General features: G+C 61.2%; 1 protein-coding gene across 1 annotated transcript in view; it reads right to left on the bottom strand.

Moving 5' to 3' along the window:
* Nucleotides 1–350: 350 nt before the first annotated feature.
* The window catches only part of MAML3 (mastermind like transcriptional coactivator 3), an 86,118-nt gene continuing 64,953 nt past the window's right edge, over nucleotides 351–21,515 (bottom strand). Inside the window, exons 3-5 of the mRNA XM_056134517.1 lie at nucleotides 6,285–6,515; nucleotides 4,643–4,730; nucleotides 351–1,360 (exon numbers count right to left, since the gene is read on the bottom strand). Coding sequence (XP_055990492.1) covers nucleotides 381–1,360; nucleotides 4,643–4,730; nucleotides 6,285–6,515 — 1,299 coding nt within the window. The 3' untranslated portion in view covers nucleotides 351–380. The remainder of the gene's footprint in view (nucleotides 1,361–4,642; nucleotides 4,731–6,284; nucleotides 6,516–21,515) is intronic.

Below are 21,515 nucleotides of genomic sequence, written 5' to 3'. Positions count from 1 at the left end.
CGGCCGACACCTGGTGGCCACATCCCGGGGTGCCCGTACCTGCGTCCACTCAGCCTTGCGCCGCCACGAGGCTCCCAGACGGTCGGTCCAGGAGGAGGCGCCGGCCAGGGGCAGGGATGGCCCCGTGTTCTCCCCGGGGTAGGGGGTAGGGGGGCGGCCGGCTCGGGCCAGACGGAGCCGTGTCCAGGCTCTCCGGCCGCGCGTCCCCCTGTGGCCACCCTCCGGGCGGGGCCACACAATCCTTCTTCCAGTGTAGCCGCACCCCGCGCGCTCCTGGTCCAGGCGCGGGCCCGGTGGGCGCGCGCGGCGCCCCTGCAGTCCGGCTCAATCCACCGCGGGGGGCGCGGAGCCTCCTTCCCGCTCTGGGGGACCCCCGGGCACTAGGGGTTCCCGAACAGCTCGTCCAGCTCCTGCATCCACTCGTCCCCCGGACCGCCCTTGACGATGGAGTCCACGAGGTCCGGCCCATCGGGGAGGCCGGGGAAGGGCGGCCCCGCGCCGTCGCCGCCGTAGCCGTAGCCTGCGTCCTGCGTGGGGCCGCCTGTTGCCGCCGCCGCGAAGCCCCCCGTGGGCAGTTGCTGCGGGGCCGGGGGCTGGCCGAAGGCGGGCAGGGCCTGACTCAGGCCGGGCAGGACCAGCGGTCGCGCCTGGCCTCCGCCCGGCTGCGCGGGGAGTCCGGGCATCATCTGGCGGCCCGCGGCCCCCGGTGCGAGGGTGCGCACGGCGCCCGTGCTGGCGTCCACTACCGGGCCCAGTGCGCCCGCGAAGGGCGGCTTGCCGAGCCGCGGCTGGCCGGCGGGCAGTGGGTAGCTGGCCCCGTTGTTGAAGGCGCCCAGCTCGCCGCTAGTCCTGCCGGGCATGGCCTGCAGGCTCCGCTGTGGCCAGCCCGACGCGCCCTGCTGGGCAGCCGCGCCCATCATGCTGGGCAGTCGCGTGGGTGCCTGCGGCCGGGCCAGGCCTGCGCCCACGGGCCCCTTCATCTGCGCGTGCTGCTGCGCGGCCGGGGCCAGCGCCGAGTTGACCAGCATGTTCTGTCCGAAGCCGCTGACCAGGCCCGCGCCCTGCGCCGCGCCCGGCTGCCTGGGCCCCGGGGCCGGGCCGTGCGCTGCCATGCCCAGGCCGCTTTGGTTTGGGTGCTGGAGCATCGGGGCCATGCCCGTGCCCAGGTTGTACATTCCCGGCTGGCCGCTGGGCGCCGAGCTGTAGAGCCCCATGTCCGATGGTGCGGCCGTGCCGGCCAGGCTCCCCGGGCTCTGCGCTGGCCCCATGGCCATCATGCCCGCGTTCTGCGCCATCAGCCGCGCCGGGCGCATGGTCTGCATTGCTGCCTGACTCCTGGCCGCCATGTCCTGTGGAGAGCCTGCAGGGACACAAGGACACGCGGGCTCAGGCCCCACCCGTCCTGCAGCTAGGCCTCCCGCCTGCCTCCACCTCGGGGGTAAAACTGTCACCAACTGGGGAACATCGAAGATGGAAATTAATCACCCGCCTAAAGGGCCAGGGAGTGCCACCACCAGGGAATTAAGCCCCAAGTCAATAAGGATCTTCTGGGACAGACACACGCACATACACACAGACCCACACTCTCACTCTACGGTCATGCCCATACAAAGGGAAAGAAAGCAAAGGAGAAAGAGCAACCCGTGAGCACCAGCAGGAATGAGGGATCCACTGCAGAACTGAGCTGGGGTGATCGGGGTCCTCCCAGCTGCGGTGTTGGCATGACGTGCGCGTGAAAGTATTAAGAGCACCGAAAGTCACGGCAGTAGAGGTGAAAAGGGTGGAGTGTAGACAAAAAGGGTCCGATCTTCCGATCTCGCTCGGCTCAGAGACATCCCTTGTATTTCCTTGTGCCGGACCCTCCCATGCACAGGCTTTTGGGGGCCACGTCCTGCCCTGGCCTCACTCCTGTTTGCGTTTCAGGAGCAAACTGTTTCCCACTCTGCAAAACGCTCGACTCGGGCAATAAGGTGGCATGTGCCTAGGCTATAAGGGCCGTGGAGGCTGTGCTGAGGGCTCTGCCGAGTCAGGGGTGGGGGTGGGGGCAGGACCCAGAGACTGGCAGAGTCATCTCCCTGAGGACCGCGTCAGCCGTGAGCGCTTTAACCATGCTCTGGAAAACTGGCCATGGCAGAGCAGCCCACACGCTCGCTCCGGTGAGTCCTTTACCTGTTTGTGGCTAGCATCCCAGCCGGCCAGGCCCAGGACCCCAGAACAATCCCCCGTGTCCCTGCCCAGGCCTGTGTCTATGACCAAGAGGCATTTCTTGGACACTGACAGCTGGTCACTATCAGGAGCGAACTGGGTCCCCCAGGGACTGCGGAGACACGATAAGAGCGAGGGGCCCCGTGGTCCAGCTCCTGACCAGCCTCTGGGCAGCCAGGGGCTCTCTGCGTGTCTTTCGTTTGAAGAAACGAGACGAGAGAGAATTTTGATATGCCTTAAGTTTTAAGGCTGATGATCAAGTCCACGACGCATTAGGAAATGGGAAGGTCACTCAGGGTCCCGCCAGAGGGACTTGGCAGAGGGCCCCAGAAAGGCTTTAAAAACAAATGCCCCCTTCGCCCCCAAATTTTAACTATAAGCAATTAAAAAGAGCAGTGTCCCTAATTAAACACGGGATGGCTGGGGCCAAAGTGACAGTACAACAGGTAGGGCACTTGCCGTGCGCACAGCCGACTCTGATTTGATCCCCAGTACCCCAAATGGTCTCCCGAAACCGCCAGGAGTGATTCCTGAGCACAGAGCCAGGAAGAAGCCCCGAGTATCACTGGGTGTGGCCCAAACCCCACTCAAAAAACCTGTAAGACCCATGAAATATGCTGTATTTACTATGTTGCGTGTGTGTGTGTATATATGTCACTGTCATTGTCACTGTCCCCCCGTTGTTCATCGATTTGCTCGAGTGGGCCCAGTAACATCTTCATCATGAGACTTGTTGTTACTGTGTTTGGCATATTGAATACATCACGGGGAGCTTGCCAGGTTTTGCTGTGTGGGCGAGATACTCTCAGTAGCTTGCTGGGCTTTCTGAGAGGGGCGGAGGAACCGAACCTGGGTCGGTCAGGTCGGCCGTGTATATAGTGTATATATATATACACATACACACATATACACATATACACATACATACATGCATATGTACATATACACACATATATAGCATATAAGTACACACACACACACACACACACACACAGTATCTACTGCAACTCTTAATGTTGGCGTCCTGTGACCTTCCTGGCTAAATCTGTATTGACTCCAAGGCTGAGCTGATCCCAGTGGGAAATATCGAGTTGTTTATAAAAAATAGTTAAGGGGAAGACGGCTGCCGTGCAGAGAAGCTGGAGACAGCGGGTAGCGGGCACAGGCCGTGGGCGGTGCTGAGGGCGGGAATGTGGAGCTGCTGCCTCCTCAGGCCAGGCTCAGGCAGCGCCTTTCAGGAAAGAGACGGCCCAACTGCCAGGGAGCCTGCCTTCCCCGCCAGGGCGGCGGGCCACGCTCTGGGACCAGCGCCCTATTCTCACACTCAGGCTGTTTCAAGCCTCCAGGGAATAAAAATATACAGGAGACAGGGGCTGGAGCGACAGCACAGCGGGTAGGGCGTTTGCCTTGCACGCCGCCGACCTGGGTTCGATTCCCAGCATCCCATGTGGTCCCCTGAGCACCGCCAGGAGTGATTCCTGAGTGTGAAGCCAAGAGTGGCCCCTGTGCATCGCCAGGTGTGACCCAAAAAGCCAAAAAAAAAAAAATATATATATATATATATACAGGAGACAAAAAGTCAGATGCAGGGTGGGGGTGGGGGAGTTAGCTCAAAGAGGGGAGCTCATGCTGGAATGTTCCAGGCTGACCCCAAAGTCTGCCCTGCTGGCACCCCAGGTTCTGGGCCTGGTGGCCCTTGAGTAGTAATATGCTGGGTGTAGCTGCTATTAAAAAAAAAACTCAAAAAGAATCGACTTATCTAATCACTATATAGATATGTTAAGATTGTGTTACATCACAGATTACTTTGTGGGGTGGGGGGTGTTGGGCCGTACTTGGTGCTCAGGAGATCAAACCAGGGCTGGGGGTGGGGGGAACGGTGCCTTCACCCCTGCACTACCGGCCCATTCCGGCAGATTCTTAGAGCAGCTGATCGTCCCGGAAGTGCGGCATTAACTCAGGCCCCGAGAGAAGTGGGGTGCGGGAAGGAGGATTTCTGAGCCGGTCCTGCTGCTCCCTGGGAATATCTGGGTGACTCAGGCTGGGCTGGGGGGGCACGGCCAAGCTCCCCCACGCGGACAGAGGCCCTTGCTGTCAGCACAGCCGGGGCCAAGGACCCCGGGGCTGCCCCCGCCGGCCTCCATCTCCCATGGAAAGGATGCAGAATGCTGCCAACTTCCTCTCCTTTGGGGCTTCGGCCAGTGGAGAGGGCAGGAGGGGAGGGAGCATCCCCGGGACCCCTGGGGACGTGCAGATGCGACCAGCTGGTCGGGCGCTGTCCGCGGGGACACTCGGAGGGAGTGGGCCCGGGGCTCTGCTGCGGGGACAGTGCCCCCACCCCACCCACGGGGGGCTCCTGTGCGGTGACGAGAACCAGCTGCCCCAGTCCTGCGCCCCGGGCCCCTGCGTGCCGGGAACACCCCCCCGACGGTCTCACCTTGGAACTGGCCGACCTGCGCCACAGGGTACGGGCTCCGCTGCTGCTGTTGCGCGTGCTGCCGGGACAGCTGCGGCGGCGGCTGCTGCTGCTGCTGTTGCTGCAACGACAGGACAGGCTGGGCTGCCGCGGGCCCCCCGGGACGCGAGCCCCCCCACCCCCGCCCCGCGCCGCGCCCCGTCTGGGTTCACACCTCAGTGCTTGGGCATCATCGTCCCCCTGGGAGGAATGGAAGACACGGAGCACCCAACGGGGCTTGCTCCAGAAACAGTTTTCGTCGGAGAAGACCGTTGGGGCAAGGGTCTGGCCCATGGGAGACCCCCTACTCTCTCGCCCAAGCCCCGAGCCCCCCACTGAGCAACAGTGCCCTGCCTGGGGCTCTCAGGGCACCAGGTCACACGGTTCATCTTTTCCCTCGAGAACTGTCTAATCTCAACGTGCTGGGCCAGTCTCAGAGGGATGTGGGAGCCGGGATGGGTTCCCCTGCTCTTTCCTGTGCATTCCTCTTGTTCCCTGAGATTCTTCTGGGAGAGTGAGGCTCACCCAGGAGGGAGAGAGAGCCCTGCCCACCCCAGGGAACTCCATCCACCTCAGGGAGCACCATTCATGTCTAAGGAGCACCACCCGCCTCCCTCAGGGAGCATCACCCAAGCCTAAGGGGCACCACCCACCTCAGGGAGCACCATCCATGTCTAAGGAGCACCACCCACCTCAGGGAGCTCCACCCATGTCTAAGGAGCACCACCCACCTCCCTCAGGGAGCACTCTCCCTGCTCATTGGAAGAGGCTCTGTCCCCATGAGTTTCTTCTGCAGTCCCTTGGTCCACAGGTCACGGAACTCACACCCTTGGCCTCCTGGACCAATGAGTGTCCCCTACAGTCCCTGTTCCCTGGTCACCTGAGGGACAGTGCTAGAAGCTCAGGAGGCTTCTTGACTGCAAGAATGATGGGTGGGTATGAGCGTGTGCGTGTGTGTGTGTGTGTGTGTGTGGTGTGTGTGTATGTGTGAGAGTATGTGTATGTGTGTATGTATGTCTGTGTGAGTGTGTCTCTCTGTGTGTGAGTGTGAGCATGTTTGTGTGTGTGTGTGTGTGTGTGTGTGTGTGTGTGTGGGCTGACCTGACCTGGTGGATGGGCAGCTCATCTTTCGGGCACTTAGGGGTGATAGTCCAGCTGGCCGGGCCTCCTGTGCCCAGACCCTACACAGAGCCTGGTCTACCTGGGCTGTAGGGTCGATCTCCCTTGTCTACTCCTGTTAGAACATTCTAGAAGGGGAGCCATGGAGCTGGATTCCTTAGGCCTGGAGCATCTTGCCAGCGCACAGGAATGCAGTCAGGGCCACGTACAGGCCAGGACCCCCCGAACCCCCTCTCTGGGCTGGCTCCGAAGAGCTGCAGGTGCTTCCCGGGGCGGCCCGGAAGCCCCCCGGACCGCAGGCTGCTCTGTGGGTCTGCACACCCTCCGGCTGTCCCCCGACAAGAAACAAATTCTCCGGAACATTCTCACTTTTCCCTTCAGGCCAGGCATCCTGGGAGCAGATGAGGCCAGTGAGGTGCCCCTCTCCCTGCACCCCTGCAGAGGACGCTGTTCCCGGGAGGGAGGGAAGGGGGTGGATGAGAGAGGTGCCCGCCCCCCAGCCCACCTGCTCAGCCAGGATCTGCTGCTGCTGCCTCTGCTCGCGCAGGAACTGCTGCTGCTCCATCAGCTGCGCCCGCTGGTCCAGGAGCATCTGCTTCATGAGGGCCGCCTGCGGCTGGCTGCCCAGGAAACCGGCCCCCGCCGGCGTGGCCCCTGAGCCCAGGCTGCCCGAGCCGGGGGGCACGGACGACTGCAGGGGCCCGGCGGTGCGGGGGAGCCCCATGGGGTGCTGCTCCTGCGGGCGGGGGGGAGAGCAGAGAGGACATTAGCCGGGGGCAGTGCTCACCCAGGGGCTCACACCCGGGGACTGTCCAAGGACAAGGGCTGGGCGTCCGCGCACAGGCTGGTCCCTTCAAAGGACAGAGCGTAAGTATGTCCTCAGGCTGGGAACCGTCTGGAAGGGATGGCCTGATCTCACCTGTCCTAACCGCCTGCCACTTCTCGGCTGGCCAGAGAGAACATTCTGGAAGGCAGCTGGGACACATCAATCAACAAATGTACTGTTTGATAAGGGACAGGAGCGATAGCTCAGCGGGTAGGGCGTTTGCCTTGCATGCAGCCAACATGGCCGACCCGAGTTCGATTCCTCCGCCCCTCTCGGAGAGCCTGGCAAGCTACTGAGAGTATCTCGCCCGCACGGCAGAGCCTGGCAAGCCACCCGTGATGTATTCGATATGCCAAACACAGTAACAACAAGTCTCACGATGGAGACGTTACTGGGCCCGCTCAAGGAAATCGATGAACAACGGGAGGACGGTGACAGTGACTGTTTGATAAGGGCAGCATGAAGGTGTGTGTGTGTGTGTGAGAGAGAGAGACAGACAGACAGAGAGACAGAGAGAGACAGAGAGTGCGCACAGAGGGGCTGATGACCTGGGTTGTGGGTGTCCCTTACAAGGGACTGTGGATAGACATTTTCCTGGGGTTCCATGATGAGACAGAACATGAAGAAACAAAGGGGAATATTCTGACATTATTTAGAAAAAATTTGGGAGGAGGGGTTTGAGCGATACCTGGCAGTGCTCAGGGATCACTCCTGGCAGGGCTCAGGGGGCCATATGGGGTTCTGGGGACTGGATCTGGGTGGACCACATGCAAGGCCAGTGCCCCACCCGTTGCATTATGGGTCTGACCCCATATATATATATATATATATATATATATATATATATATAACCCCATGTATATGTACATAGATTTGTGTATGGACATGTATGCATATATGTATGTATTGTTTACAGCTACAGAACATGCTGGCAGCTTCCTCCCAAAGCACACGGCTGACCACGGCGGTGAGCCACGATGGACCCTGGTCTTGATCTCCTGGAACCGTCTGAGACCCCAGCCCCAGCTGCGCCTCGACTGAGGGGGGTGTGGCCACGCCCGCTGGCTTTCCCCTGCGCCTCCAGGTGCAAACACGCGAGGGCGCCCTCGAGCAGCCCACTGCGGCGTGCCCAGGAGCCAAGGGCCCAGGAGACGAGGGACACAGCCCGACCCTGCTCTGTGCCAGCCTCCGGTGCCTGGCGGCTGCGGCCCGACCCAGGTGTCTCTGCAGATCCTCTCTGGAACAGGCCAAGAGCAGAGGGCTGTGGAATGTCCGAGGCGCGATGGCCCCACAGCCCACCAGGGGCTCAAACCAGGCAAGTGCCCTCCTCTCTCCCTCCAGACGGGCAGTGGCGCCTTGTTTCCTTTTGGACAAGGGGGCACACCAGGGGTGCTCAGAGGGCCCCACATAGCCCCAGGGAGAACTGGGACGGGCCACAGGCAAGGCCAGCCCCTTGCTCCTGAACCGTCTCTGCAGCCACTGTGCACAAGAAGCACACCCCCGGCCCTGCTGACGGGCCGCCTTCCCTTCTCCAGGTGTCTGGATGACACCGGGTACTTAGGGCCTGGGTCTAGCGCTGACCAGGGCCGCCTTCCCTTCTTGGGGTGTCCAGCTGCGTGGGGTACCTAAGGGCACGGGGTGCTGGCACCCATCTCCAGGGATTCAGCTGATTCTCACCCCAAGAGATTTGGCCTTAACCTGGGAGTGAACCGCAGCTGTCGGGCACCAGCCCTCCTGCCTGTGCAGGGGCTGTGGGGTGGAGATGAAGCCTTGCTCCTTCAGCCCGGATCACTGGGGCTGCTGGGGGTGTGGGGGCTCCCAGCTAGTGCTGGGGGCCCCAAAGGCCTCTCCTGGTGGCACTCAGCCGGAGGCCTGGCGCCTGGCTCTCCCCAGGAATGCCCGGTCCCCTCCTCCTCCCCAGGGGTCAAACATGAGGCCGGCAGTGCCCCAACCCAGAGCTCAGGGGCCCAGGCTGGCCCATGACACCCTCTGAGTCCGGAGAGGCCCTTGAGAGCGCGGGGGCAGGCAGGAGAGTGGGGGGCCGACTTCCTGGGATGCTCTGACTCCCCTCCATGACCAGTCTGCTCAGAGGGGCGGCCTATGGGCCCGTGCCCCAGCCGCACCCCCATGCCCGGGACCTCCCGGTTGCTGCATTCGAGGGGCAAGGGGACGGACAGCCAGCCAGAGGCTCGGGTGGGGGCGTGCGCCCGTGGACCTTGGGGCCGGCCTGGGCCTGCACAGGGCGCCCGTGTCTGCGGACACGCGCGCGCGCGGGGGCTGCAATTACGCGGGCCGGGCCGGCCGGGAAGGCGGGCGCGGTATTTTTAGTTTTAATTACTGCCTTGCTCTCCATCCACCCCACCCCGCGCCCGCGACCTCCCTCGTCTTCTGCCCTGAATCTTAATACTGTCTCTTTCCCCCTCGCGCCTCGCCTCGCTCTGCTCCCGGAAATTAAAGCGGGGAGTGGGGTGGGGTGGGGTGGGGTGGGCTCGGGCCCCGAACCGGTCTCTTCGGGCCCCGGGAAGCGAAGCGAGCTGCGTCCTCCGCCCGGCGCTGGACCAGGGCCGCTGCCCGCCCCGAGCATCCTTCCCCGGGCGCGCGCGGGGGCCGCCGGCGCGCCCGCACTTCCCCCGCGCGCCTGCGGGCGGCGGTGTGGGCGCGCCCTGGACCCGGCCGGCCGCGCGTCCCCCCGCCCGCTCGCAGACGGCTTCATCAGGCCGCGGCTGCAGACGCCGCGCCGGGCACTCAAGTGTTACCGGCGACAGCAGGTAGCCTGGCAACTGAGCGCATAATCCCGAGCAGATGGCGCGCGCGCCGCGTGATGGACAGCGCGCACGACAGCCCGCCACCAGCCCGCGGCTCCCGGGGGGACGAGGCCCTCTTTGCACAAAATGAGTTTGCGCGCCCCGGCCCCGGCGGCTCAGGGGACCGCCCCCCACCCCCTCCCCCTGCCGCCGAGCATCTCCCGCTGACACCGAACCGGTTTCTTATTACCCACTTTCCTTCCCGCCCCGGGGGAGGACGCGGGGCAGGTGGGGGCGGGGAGTGGAGGCCCGGGAAGGAGATGGGAAGGGCCGGGGCCCCCCCTTTCCCGGAGGGTGGGGGATCTGGCTGAAACCTGACCCCAGGGGACCCTCCGCCGCGCGGACTGACCCCCTTCCCCGGGGCGCCCCGCTGCACAAAGGCGCTGCCTTGCCTTGCCGCTGCGTGGCTACCAACCGCCTAACGGAAATTTAGGATTTTCCTGAAAAAGTCTCCTGGGGCATCTCAGGGCCGTGAGGGGGTTCAGGCTTATTTGCTTCCAGGTCCCGGAGGGCCGCAGACCGTCAGGTGTGGGGCTGTGCCCTCCTGGTGCCCGGAAGGTCCTTTCCCACTGGTGGTGGCATGTGGAACAAAGAAGCCCAGAAGGGTAGTGTGTGTGTGTGTGTGTGTGTGTGTGCGCGTGCGTGTGCGTGCACGACGTGTGTGCATGTGTACCTGTGTGTGTGCGTGAGCGTTTGTGTGCGTGTGCATATGTCCATGTGGGGTGTGCATGAGCGTGTGTGTGTGTGTGTGAGACGCCCTTGCACCTCTGTGTGTGCTGGGGAGTGGGGACCTCTGGGGACAGAGCACACATACACATTCCTGGCTGGGAGCAGTAAAACTCTGTCACACCCCAGGGAAAGGGGCTTGGGGAAATAGACGTGTGCTTGGCCAGGCTCAGACAGACCTGGGGCTCTCTGTGCAGCCACCCTCTCCAGCTCTCTTTACTGGGGTTCAGGTTTCAGGAGGGGGAGCTGGTGGTCTCTGTTGGGGGCAGGTAGGCAGGTCTCAGAGGCAGCAGCAGCAGGTGGGATTGTTAATGGTGACACTAAGGGCACCAGCTCCTCTGGCCTGGAGCGGAGGCGAGGCTCAGATGTGCCCGGGAGCCTGTGCCCTCCACTGGGCTCGGAAGCCTGGCACCTTGCAGAAGCCCGCCAGGAGGCAGTGGCTGTCCCTGCAGACGCCGCTGCTGGGCAACAAGCGTCACTTTGTGAGGCTACTCCGGCACTGCAGACCCGGGAATTCTGGAAGCATCCGTGGCTGCATCCCGGGGCTGCTGTGCACGGGGTGGGCTCGAACCCCAGTGCCCCTAACTCTGGGAGGACCCTGCTCTGCTACGGGAGGGGGCGGGTTTCCTGCTGGAAAAGGCTCTTCCCCCATTGGGAGGAGACCCTGGCTATTCCCAGGGCACCTGCTGAGGGAATGTGTGTGTGTGTGTGTATACACATACAGGCACATACAGCACCACTGGCCCGCAACACGGGGCCACACCTTTTCCAGAGCAATGGGGCCCCCAAACACAGTCCTATAAAGCAAGAGGACAGAAATCTGACCCACCATCCTCTCAGTCCGCCTTGAGAAAGGACATGAAGCACAACCAGAAAATGGGGGAAAACACCCGAACGCTTGGGATTTCAAAATAAGGTGCTCCTCCCCGCCCCCCCCCCCCCGGCCCCGTCAGCAAATGCACTGTGCACTGTGGATATACAACTGCCCCCCCACCCCCATGGCCAATGAGGTGCATCCTGGCGTGACCGCTCTGCTGGCGAAAGCAGCCCCACAGTCTCCGAGACTGATGTAGCCCAGCGGGGGGCCGCCCAGAGCCCCCGCTAAAGACACGCTATATTTGCCCACTGAGTCCCCGAGAGGGCTCGGGAGGAGAGGACAGTGGGAACAGGAGGCGGGGAATAAAAAACGGGGAGAAACGCTCTGGATGACCCGCAGAGCAGACATGGCACAGAAGCATGAAGGCAGAGCAGGGCCGTCTCAGCCTGGCCAGCGGCCGTCATGTCTTGGGTGCTCGGGTTTGCCGTGTCCAGGCTGGCGTCATTTCCTACTGCACAGCAGTGGACAGGCTGCAGGCTGCAACCGTGTGACCTCTGGGAATGCCAGACCTGGCTGGTATCACGGCCCCAAGGGCCACAGGTTTTGGGGGGCTTCCCAGCCCCCAATACAGAATATTTACTGAACAGAACTAAGTGCAGAACCAAGATCATAGACTGGGGAGGAGAAAAGAAGGCGGGTGAGGGGGGTTGGCTGAGAACTTCTCTGGCTCCTGTGGGGAGGAGGGAGAGGTCAGCCCGGGGCCATGGCGGGGACAGTGCACTGGCCACGGGACCCCCCTCCACCATCCCCTCTCTCAAGCATTTTCTTGGGGGCATAAAGGACGCTATTTTTCTTTTTCAGAGCTTGGAACGCTGTCACCTCAGCCGTCCGACGGAAACGGCTCGGAGAGTTGGAGTTGTGCTTCTGCCCGGGTGTGAGTTAGAGAGCCCCGTGGATCCCTTTGTTGTGATGAATTCCGCCACCCGAGCGCCTCAAAATTGGTTACAAGTTCATTAGCGTGCAACAATAGGCACTTGATTAAATAAATGATGGCACATCCATTCCGTGAATACTAGTCAGCCCATCGAGCCCGGGCTTTCCCTGAGGGTGGGATCACACAGGGGGAGGGAAGCCAGCGACAATGGCCAAGGGGGGGGGGCAGCTTCTAAAACAGAAGTCACAGAGAGGCCGGGACAGGAGCAATTGATTCCCGGGTGCAGAGCCAGCAGGGACCCCTGGGCAGTGCAGGGGGTGTCCCCGAACAGAATAAACCACAAGCAGAATAAACCTCAACCACAGGAGGAGGACGGGCCGCCGTGGGCAGGGTCAGGCGAGGCTCCCGTGAATCTTTTCATCCCAGAGGGGCTATTCTGAAAGTCTGTTCGCTTTGGCCACGTCCACAGGAGCTGCTCGGTTGCCCCAGGGCTGAGCCCAGCCTCCACGCGCCCCTCTGGCCCGTTTCCTGGGAATCTTTCTGTGGAAGGCAACGTCGGGTCAGGATGCACGGAACAATGACTGTGCCGCAGTTCTTCTTCGAAAGGCAGAGGAGAGACGGGGCCACTAGTGCCCAGGGCCGGCCCCACAGAGGGTACCCTGGGCTCAGGCAGTTGTGCAGGCGGGTGCTCGGCCCTGGGGAGGGGCTGTCAGGGTCAGGGAGCCCGAAGGCAGGCACTCAGGGAGGAAGGAACCCCAAGCAGAAGGAACAGAGAGGCAGGAGACCCTGAGTGACCCGGAGGGGAGAGACCAAGCGGGAGGGGCCTGGCAGTGAAGGAAGCCACCGAGAGTCGGGGCCGGGGGTCAGGGGTCAAGGTTGCCAGGCTTCCCTGCCCTCCTGGCCTCATCTCCTCATTTTTCTAGTCCTGTCACAGCAGCTGTCTGAAATTGATTTTTCTTAGAGACTCGGCCTTGGGTGAGACAAACACGCAAACAACAAACGAAGCGCCAGGCAGAAATCCGGGCCAGGGGTGATGTTCTCCGCACTGTCCCTTCGGGCCCAGGGGATGACACTCGGACATGGAGGCCACGTGACCCCGTGGGCACCCCCGCCCCACCCTGGGCTGTCCCGTGCCACGGCCAGGGCTCCTTCAGTAGGAGGGCCGCCGTGTGCCGACGCGCCAGGTTTGGTTGTTTTTCTGGAAAGGGGCCACTGGCCAAAGGAGCTAGGGAGTCTGCAAGAACCACAGAACCCCCCCATTCCTGACCACAGGACACGTGGGGGTCAGCCCCGGGGCGTGCAGTGCCCTCACCTGGCCGCCAAGAACCCCGCACACCTATCTCTGGTTCCAAAGCAAGACAAGGCCGGCACCCCCTGGGGATCAGGGAACCCAGGTCGGCGCATCGGTGTAGGAGGGAAGGAGACCCTTACACCCACCCTTACACGCAGGCCCCAGGCCAGCCCAGGCCTGGTGGACAGGAGATGGCCTTGGGAGGGGCACTGGGGTTCCCTCTAAGTCCCCGCAGACCTGCTGGGGTGCCCGGCCCTGCTGTGTCAGGGGTCGTCATGCCACCTGGGCTCTGTTCCGCATCCCCTGCTTTAGGGGGTGACGCTGTGATGGCTCGGGTTCTGCCAACCCAAGTCCTAGAGCCCCCATCCCATATCGCAGAAAAGCCCCAGAATGGTGGTCCCTGGGGAGGCCGTGTGAGGCGAGAGGCGGGGGGCCGGCAGACAAAGCTCTGGGAGGAGGGTGGGACTGAGCCACCATCAGACCCCCCCAAACTGCCGAGGGGCTTCCTCTCACTGCTTTCTGGCCTGGAACCCACCTTGGTTCTGGAGAGAGGGTCAGCGAGCGGTGAGGATCCCTGGTTTTGAAGATGCAGCAGAATGGGGACTTTCTTGGGGGGCTCATTCTTTAGGGTCAAGGCCAGGGGAAGGTGGGAGCGCTCGGAGCGGCAGGCCGTAGAGGCAGGAGACATCTCCCCAGTCTCTGGGGGCTGCTTCCGGGACCCCCAGCGGACAGGCCGCGTCTCCCCCTGCCCAACACCAGGGCCCTGAGGAAGGCCCAGGAGGAGGCTTGGAAGAACATGCCCTGGGGGCTGCGTCCAGGAGACAGCCCTGGGGGTGGGGCGCAGAACCCCCACTGTTAGACACGCTGATCTGGGTCACAAGCTGGAAGGAAGAAAGCTGAGGAAGGTGTTCCAGGCGTGGGGAAGGTGCGGACCAGACCCTCCAAACTGCTGAGTTAATCTAATTGGGGTGGGGGGCGGGGGACGCTCAGTGTTGGATCACGCTCAGAGTGGCCAGAGCCGCCTGGCCAGGGCTCGCTGCACGGGAGGTATATTTAGGCTCCGCTTGGCCGCCCCGCAGGGAGGACGCCAGTGGCCACTAAAGATATCTCTGCAGGCGCAGAGACACGCCGGGCAAGGGGCTGGCCACGCCGCCTGCCCCTCGCCCGGTCCCCTCCGCCCCTCGCACCTGACGGCTAAAAATAGCCCTGCAGGAAGCGCTTCGGTGGCTAAAATAATACCGAGCGGACACGCTCCTTGGCGGCATCCACAGAGGGAGGTGGGGGCGGGCGGGCAGGCGTGCGGAGAAAGTGTGTCGGGCTCGGGCCAGGCGGGAAGGCCTCCCTCCCATGCCTCTGCTGGAGCAAGGAACCTGGCCGCCCGGTTAGGGGCCTGCATGCATTTATTTGGGGGCAGCTGCCCTAGCGTGACCCTAGTCACCACACACAACGGTCCCCAGAGCACAGAGCCAGGAGTGATCCCTAAGCATGACAGGTATGACACCCCCCCCCCCAATAAAATAAAATAAATAAAAATTCTCCTGAATTTTCACACGGCTCAATTGGTGAAAATTAAGCTGCTGGTCATTTTCTTAGGGGAAAAGAGAAACAAGAGTGTGTAAATTCAATGGAGTACTATGTAGCTGTTAGAAAAGATGAAGTTATGAAATTTACATACAAGTGGTACTACATGGAAAGTATCATGCTAAGCGAAATGAGCCAGAAAGAGAGGGATAGACATAAAAAGATTGCATTCATCTGGGGATTATAAAGTGACAAAATAGGAGATTAATACCAAAGAATAGCCGAGATCAGTACCAGGAGGATTACTCCATAGCTTAGAGGCCAGCCGGGCTCTCTAGGGGAAAGGGAAGCTCAGATAGAGAAGGGAGCACCAAATAAAGGGTGTTTGGAGGATTCTCCCAGGAGGGGAGATACATGTTGAAAGTAGACTATGGACTGAACATGATTGCCACTCAATGCCTCTTTTGCAGACCCAACACCCAAAAGGAGAGAGAGAACAAAAGGGAATGCCCTGCCACAGAGGCAGGGTGGGGTGGGAGGGTTGGGGGGGGAGGGATACTGGGATCCATGTGGTGGGAAATGGGCACTGGTGGAGGGATGGGTACTTGATCATTGTATAACTGAAACCCAAGCACAAAAATTTGTAAGTCTACAACTGTACCTCATGGTGTTTCACTAATAAAAATAAAAAAAAAAAAAGAGTATGTAAGTGTCCTATTGTTTCACTAAGATGGAGCTACACCCAGCAGGTAGAGTGCTGGGAAGGGAACTGTCCCCTGATGCATGGGGTACTGGAAAGGGCACTGTCTCAGATGCACAGGATGCTGGGAAGAAGGGCACTGTCCCCTGATGCACAGGATGCTGGGAAGAAGGGCTGTCCCCGATGCAGAGGCTGCTGGGAGAAAGGGCACCATCCCAAGAATGGAATGAAAGGAGAGACTCCTGGGTTTCCCCGGGCTTCTCCCTCTGCTGGTGTGGGATTCCTGGGGTTTGGTACTGCTCCTTCCTCCCAAAGCTTAATCCTATTTTCAGTGCTCTAGGTAAACTGGGGAAGCATTTTCTGCTGCAAGACTGCAGTGACTCACACAGTAAACAGGTCATAAACATTTTACTGCTCTGAGTAACCTCGTGCCAGGCAGGCGAGGAGAAAGGCACAGAGGAGCCCCCTGTGGGATCATCCACGGGGATGTGGAACCCTTTAATTGGGGGCACCCTCTCAGGGTCTTGGGGAGTCTGGGAGCCGCTGGGCCACATTAGCTGGTCCAGGGGGCCTCGGCCTCTGGGTTCGCCAACAGGTCGGTCATTCAGTTGCCACGTCAGAGCTCGGTCTGGCTCAAGGGGAGGGATGAAACTTTGGCACCTCCCAGGTCAAGTGGGGAGCTGTGGGCCCGGGAAGCCAAAGAGGGGCTCCTGGCCAGCAAGGGGGTGCCTGGGGCGAGAGGGGCCTCAGGGAGGGGGCAGAAATGTCACCTGCACACCTCTCCCACCGAAAGCTGGCCAGCAGGGCAGGGGCTCGCCCAGTGCCCCCATCCCTCACACAAGCCGTCCCCAACTTGCCAGGCTTCGCGCTGCCTTTGCCCGCCAGAGCCTCGGAGGGGTCCAGCCAGGGCACTGCATCCCGGAGAGATGGAGGAGACAGAAATGGGGGCCCCCGGTGGGTGCCATCTTCATACCCCGCACCACCCCTTTCTGCTTGTTTCCCATCAGCTCTGATCCTGGGGGGGCGTTGAGGTGAGACTTGGCAAGCACATAGTGGGTCAGCCGTGCAAACGCGGGTGCACCCTGGAGAGCCGCGGCTTAGACCTGGCAGAGAGTAGGGGAGAGAGCAGGGGAGCAGTGGCTGGCGGGGTTCGACCCCTGGCGCCCCGCCAGGAGTGATTCCCTGAGCACTGCCGGGTGTGGCCCCCAGACAGACAGAAGGATGCTCGGGCGCCCAGGCCAGGAGAGCCCCACGGCTGTGAGCCCTCGGCCGGACCAGAGGAGGCTGGACCCCACTATCACCACCAAGTGTGTACCCGAGACCCTGCTGGTCACTGCGGCAGCGGTGGGGGGAAGGGACGTGGGGGGCGGGGTCAGTGGGGACCTGGGGCCCTTGCCTCTCCCTCCCTGGAGTCCCAGAGTGCCCGGGGGGGCCTGCAGTGAGGAGAAACGTGGGGGGCTGTGTACAGTAGTCGGGTACAACAGGACAACAGTTCCTTCCTGCTGCCCAGAGAGGCACCGGGCTGCGCTGCCTGAGTTTCTCCGCGGGGGTATAAGGCCCCACAGAAAGTACTCTGCCCCCCAGACTTCGGCAGGGACATTTCTGCAGCAGCTCTCTCTTCGGAAGGAACTTTGCGGAAGGGAGCCAAAACTTAAGACACCGAAACACCCAAAACTACAGACAGTCCCAGCCTATGGCCGCTACTGCATTCTGGCCCTCGACTTTCCTGAAATACTGGAGGCCAGCCCTGAGGTGGCGCCACAAACATTAACGATTGTCCCAGAGCCCCCACCCTACAGGACACAGCAGGTTCTAGTGGCTTTGGGTGGGTGGGTGGGTTCCCGGGATTTATGAGCCCCCAATAGAAGATGACTGAAATAAATGAAGAAGTTTAATGAAAAAAATTATTTTTTACCTTCTCTCCCCAAAGAAAAATTTTCCCAAGTAGTTTATTATTATTTTTTTTTCTTTTTGGGTCACACCCGGCAATGTACAGGGGTTACTCCTGGCTGCACTCAGGAATTACTCCTGGCGGTGCTCGGGGGACCATATGGGATGCTGGGAGTCGAACCCGGGTCGGCCGTGTACAAGGCAAACGCCCTACCCGCTGTGCTATCGCTCCAGCCCCCAAGTAGTTTTAATTGTGTATGTATTTTTTTAGGCTTAGAACCTTGAACATGTGTGTGTGTGTGTATATATATATATATATATATATATATATATATATATGTGTGTGTGTGTGTGTGTATTATATACGTATGTCAGAGCAACACCCTCCTGTTTAGACATGCCAGTGGGTCACTGTGTCCTCCCCGGAGCACGCACGGCTGAGTCGCTGTATGAATCCTGGGGCCCACTAGCCACACACACAGATGCCCGTCGGGAGAAGGATGGGCTGGAACACGGGCTGGATCCTTTAAATCAATAACCGGGGGCGGGGGGCCGGCGGTTCTCTTTGGTGATTTCATTTGCAGCCACAGCTGGCCAGATTGCTTATTGGAAAATAAAAGTCACGGCAAATTGAGCTTGACAATAAGCAGCTCCGCTCTGGAGCCCGGATCCTGTGGCACGGAGGGGCGGGGGTCGGGTGGGGTGGGATGGGGTGGGGTGCTGTCTCGGGTCAGTCTGGGTTTACTCCGTCAGCCACCCGACGTTTGTCGCTGGGTGAGTGCCGCCCTCCTGCCCACGGCCCTGGGCGGAGCCAATCAAGAGACGGAACACACCGGAAGGATGGAGCAGGGTCCACAGCTGCATGGGACTATCGGACGGGGCAGGATGTGCTTCATGGCCCAGAACGTTCAACTGGTCAGCTGGACGCAGGCGACTCGGGCAGGGCAGGGGAGGCCCTTCCTTCTAGGGGGCCTGGGCGCAGTGTGGAAAGTGGCCGCCACCTTATGCTCCAGGACACAGAGTGGGGGGCAGAAGCCCGCCTCACCCCAGTGGCAGGCACCTCCGCGTCTGCAAAGGCATCTGGATGCATCTGGCACCTTTTCCCTGCACGCGTGTGCGTCCTGGACTGTGCGTGTCCCGGAGTCAGGCCCTCTCCTCTGAGCAATCCCCAGGGCTGAGGGGCTGTCACCAAAACCTCGACCCCCGCCTCACACCCGCTGCCCCTCCGCTTGACTGTGACGCTGGGTTCTGCCACCTTAGGCAGCCCATGTTTCTGACACTACAGAATATTGCAAGGCACAGCCTGAGTGCCCCAGCCTGCATTCTGCTGACTGGGCACAGCACATGCCTTTCACGGGGCAGACCCCGGGCTCCCCCCTGGCATCCCTGGTGTCCCCGTAACACCAAGCCACCAGCGAGAGAGGGAGTTCGCCAACGCAGGAAGCAGCAGCCCATCCTTTGGGGTTTGGATTTGATTTGACCCTGATCGAGTTAGCCCACACGCCTGTGGGTTCCCCCAGACCCACGGCCCGGCTCTCTGTTCTGCACCACCTCGTCTGTTCCCGGGCATCGGGCAGGATTAGCGGTGAGTAGTCACAGCATCATCCGGCCAACCGGAGGCAGAAGGCGGGGAGGGCTCAGAGCTCCGAGCCCCAGCCCTGTGCTTTCTCCCTGGCACCCGGGACCAACCACGGCCGGAAACAGGTGATAGGTAAGGAGAGAGACGTCTCTGAGGCAGGGCAGGGAGAGACGCACAGCAGGAGCCAGACGTCGGGGAGCACTGGTCCCTCCCTGTGCCTCTCCACACGCAGGCACCTGCGTTGCATCTGATTAGCACACGGCGGGCTATGCGGGGTTGGTGAGAAGCAGAGAGGAAAAATGGGTGAGCCCAGAATGAAGCTGCCAAATGTGCCTGCAGACCTGGAGGAACGAGTTCGGAGCTTCCTGGAACCCGGCAGAGGAAAAGGCCCAGTCTTGTGTGGGCTCAGAAGTGTGGGACCCGGATGGAAGACTGCCACGAGTGGGGGAGGGGAGGGCGGTGAGGACGGAGAAGGGACCACGGTGACCATGCTAGCTAGTGACCAATGGTCACTCTGGGCAAGAACTGGGTGCTGGAAGGAGGTAAAAGGACAAACACGATAACCTGTCAGTGTCTGTATTGCAGACCATAATGCCCAAAAGGGGAGGGAGGGAAGGAGGGAGGGAGGGAGGGAAAGAGAGAGAGACAGAGAGGAAGGGGGGAGGTGCCGGCCAGAGGCGGGGCAGGTGGGGCGGGTGGCAGGAGGGAAACTGGGGTCACTGGTGGTGGGAAATGCAGACATAGAGGGACGGGTGTTGCAACATTGTATGAGTGAAACCCAATCAGGAACAACTTTGTAACTGTGTATCTCATGGCGCAAAAATAATAAGACATGGGGGCTGGAGTGATAGCACAGAGGGTAGGGTGTTTGCCTTGCAAACCGCCGACCTGAGTTCGATTCCCAGCATCCCATATGGTCCCCGAGCACTGTCAGGGGTAATTCCTGAGTGTGTGAACCAGGAGTAACCCCTGTGCATCGCTGTGACCCAAAAAGCAAAAAACAGAAAAGAAAAAAAACCCCCTAAAACAGAACTGTGGGCTCACATGCCTTTTGGGACAATTTTGGGACAACCCACCCCGGAGGTCCCCCAACATGCTGGAAGTCCCCAACCTTCCCTGCAGGGCTCGTCTCCCCGAAATCAGGACCCTTTGGGACCAGCCAACGACTGAGGGACAATTTGGGGACCCCTGGCCTGAACGCATCTGTACCTCCACCTTCCCTTTGTGAGTTTGATTTTTTTTTTTTTTCAGGGCCACACCTGGCCGTGCTCGGGGCTGTGCGTGGTTCCGTGCCCGGGAGGGGCCGGTGGGTGCAGGCAGGCGCCCTGGCCCCGGGACCTCACTGCATGCAAGGGCAGCCGTGGGCTCCCCACGGGGGTCGTGGCGGCTCACCTCGGCGCGTGAGGCCTCGTGCACGCCCCCGCCCCGCCTGGCAGGGCTCGGCAGCCGCACATGCGCAGCCGGGCCCAGGGCTTCCTGCGTGATTACACCCCGCATTCTCGTGATCGCGTCTTGTTCTCGTGTGATCTTGCGTCCTGCTCTCGCGTGGTCACTCCCTGTGCTTGCGTGTCTGTATCCTGTTTCCTCGTGATCATGCCCAGGGCCCGCGTGATCACACACCCCGCTCCATCCGCATCCCATTCTCCCGAGATCCTGCCCTGCACCCTGCGCCCACCCAGGCTCCAGCTACGGCCTCTGTGGACCCTGCCCCTCCTGGACTGTGGGGCCGGAGTGGCCTTCCTTCCCCTGGCACCCCGTCTCTGCTGTCTGGCGCTGGACACCCAGCACTGGGTTCAGGCCGGCAGGGGCTGGACAGCTGCAGAGGCTGCCCAGTGCCCAAGGGTCAGGCTGGCACTCGCCCAAAGCCTGCTTAGGGCTCGGACCCACTGGTCTCCTGGGACCCGGGGCCACTGCACTGCTCCTCAGAGCTCAGAGTGTCCAGGGTCAGGCCACCCGACACACAGGCGAGGACAAGCACCTGCCTGGCTCTCGAGGACCCACAGCTTGGATGCTCCGTGGGCTCTGCCCACCTTTTCCCTGCCGAGGCCGGCAGAGGGCGGCTCCTTCCCCACCCCCCCACCCCCAGAAGCAAAGTGGAGAAAGTCCTGGGTTGAGTGGGGGGATGCCCCTCCCAGACATGAGAGGCTATCGGGCACACGGGTCTCCTGGGGTGTGGGCACAAGCACCCTTATCAACACAGACCCTTTCTCCAGCACGGCTGGATTGGAGCAAAACATTCCAATTTCTTGCTGGCATCTCCTGGGACATTCCAGACTGCTGGAAGGAATAGTGGGTGGGGAGGGCGGGAAGGGACCACAACCCCCTAGGCTGCCCCTCTGGCAGAGATGCCACTTCCACTTGCCCAGAGCTTCTGGGGGCCTTAGACTGCTACGGTAATGATGGCAAGAACATTGACGGTGGCCTGCATGCGTGTGTGCCCGTGTGTCAGCAAGCAGGAGCCTGTGGCTCATTTTGCAAGGGCCTCATTCCCTTCCTTAAAAAGCAGCCACGTTTGTGGAATCTAACATAAGCCAGAGAAAGAACAGCAGGAACGGAAGGAAGCTGAGAACAGACAGGGGTTCCTGAGGGGACTTGGGGGGGGGATGGAGGAATCAGGGGAGGGGAGAGGTGGAGGGATGCCGGCAGTG

The sequence above is a fragment of the Sorex fumeus genome, unplaced genomic scaffold (genome assembly GCF_029834395.1).
Source record: "Sorex fumeus unplaced genomic scaffold, SorFum_2.1 ptg000099l, whole genome shotgun sequence".
NCBI classification, from domain to species: domain Eukaryota; kingdom Metazoa; phylum Chordata; class Mammalia; order Eulipotyphla; family Soricidae; genus Sorex; species Sorex fumeus.
The sequence above is the reverse complement of the archived record's forward strand: the minus strand, read 5'-3'. Positions and strand labels throughout refer to the sequence as shown.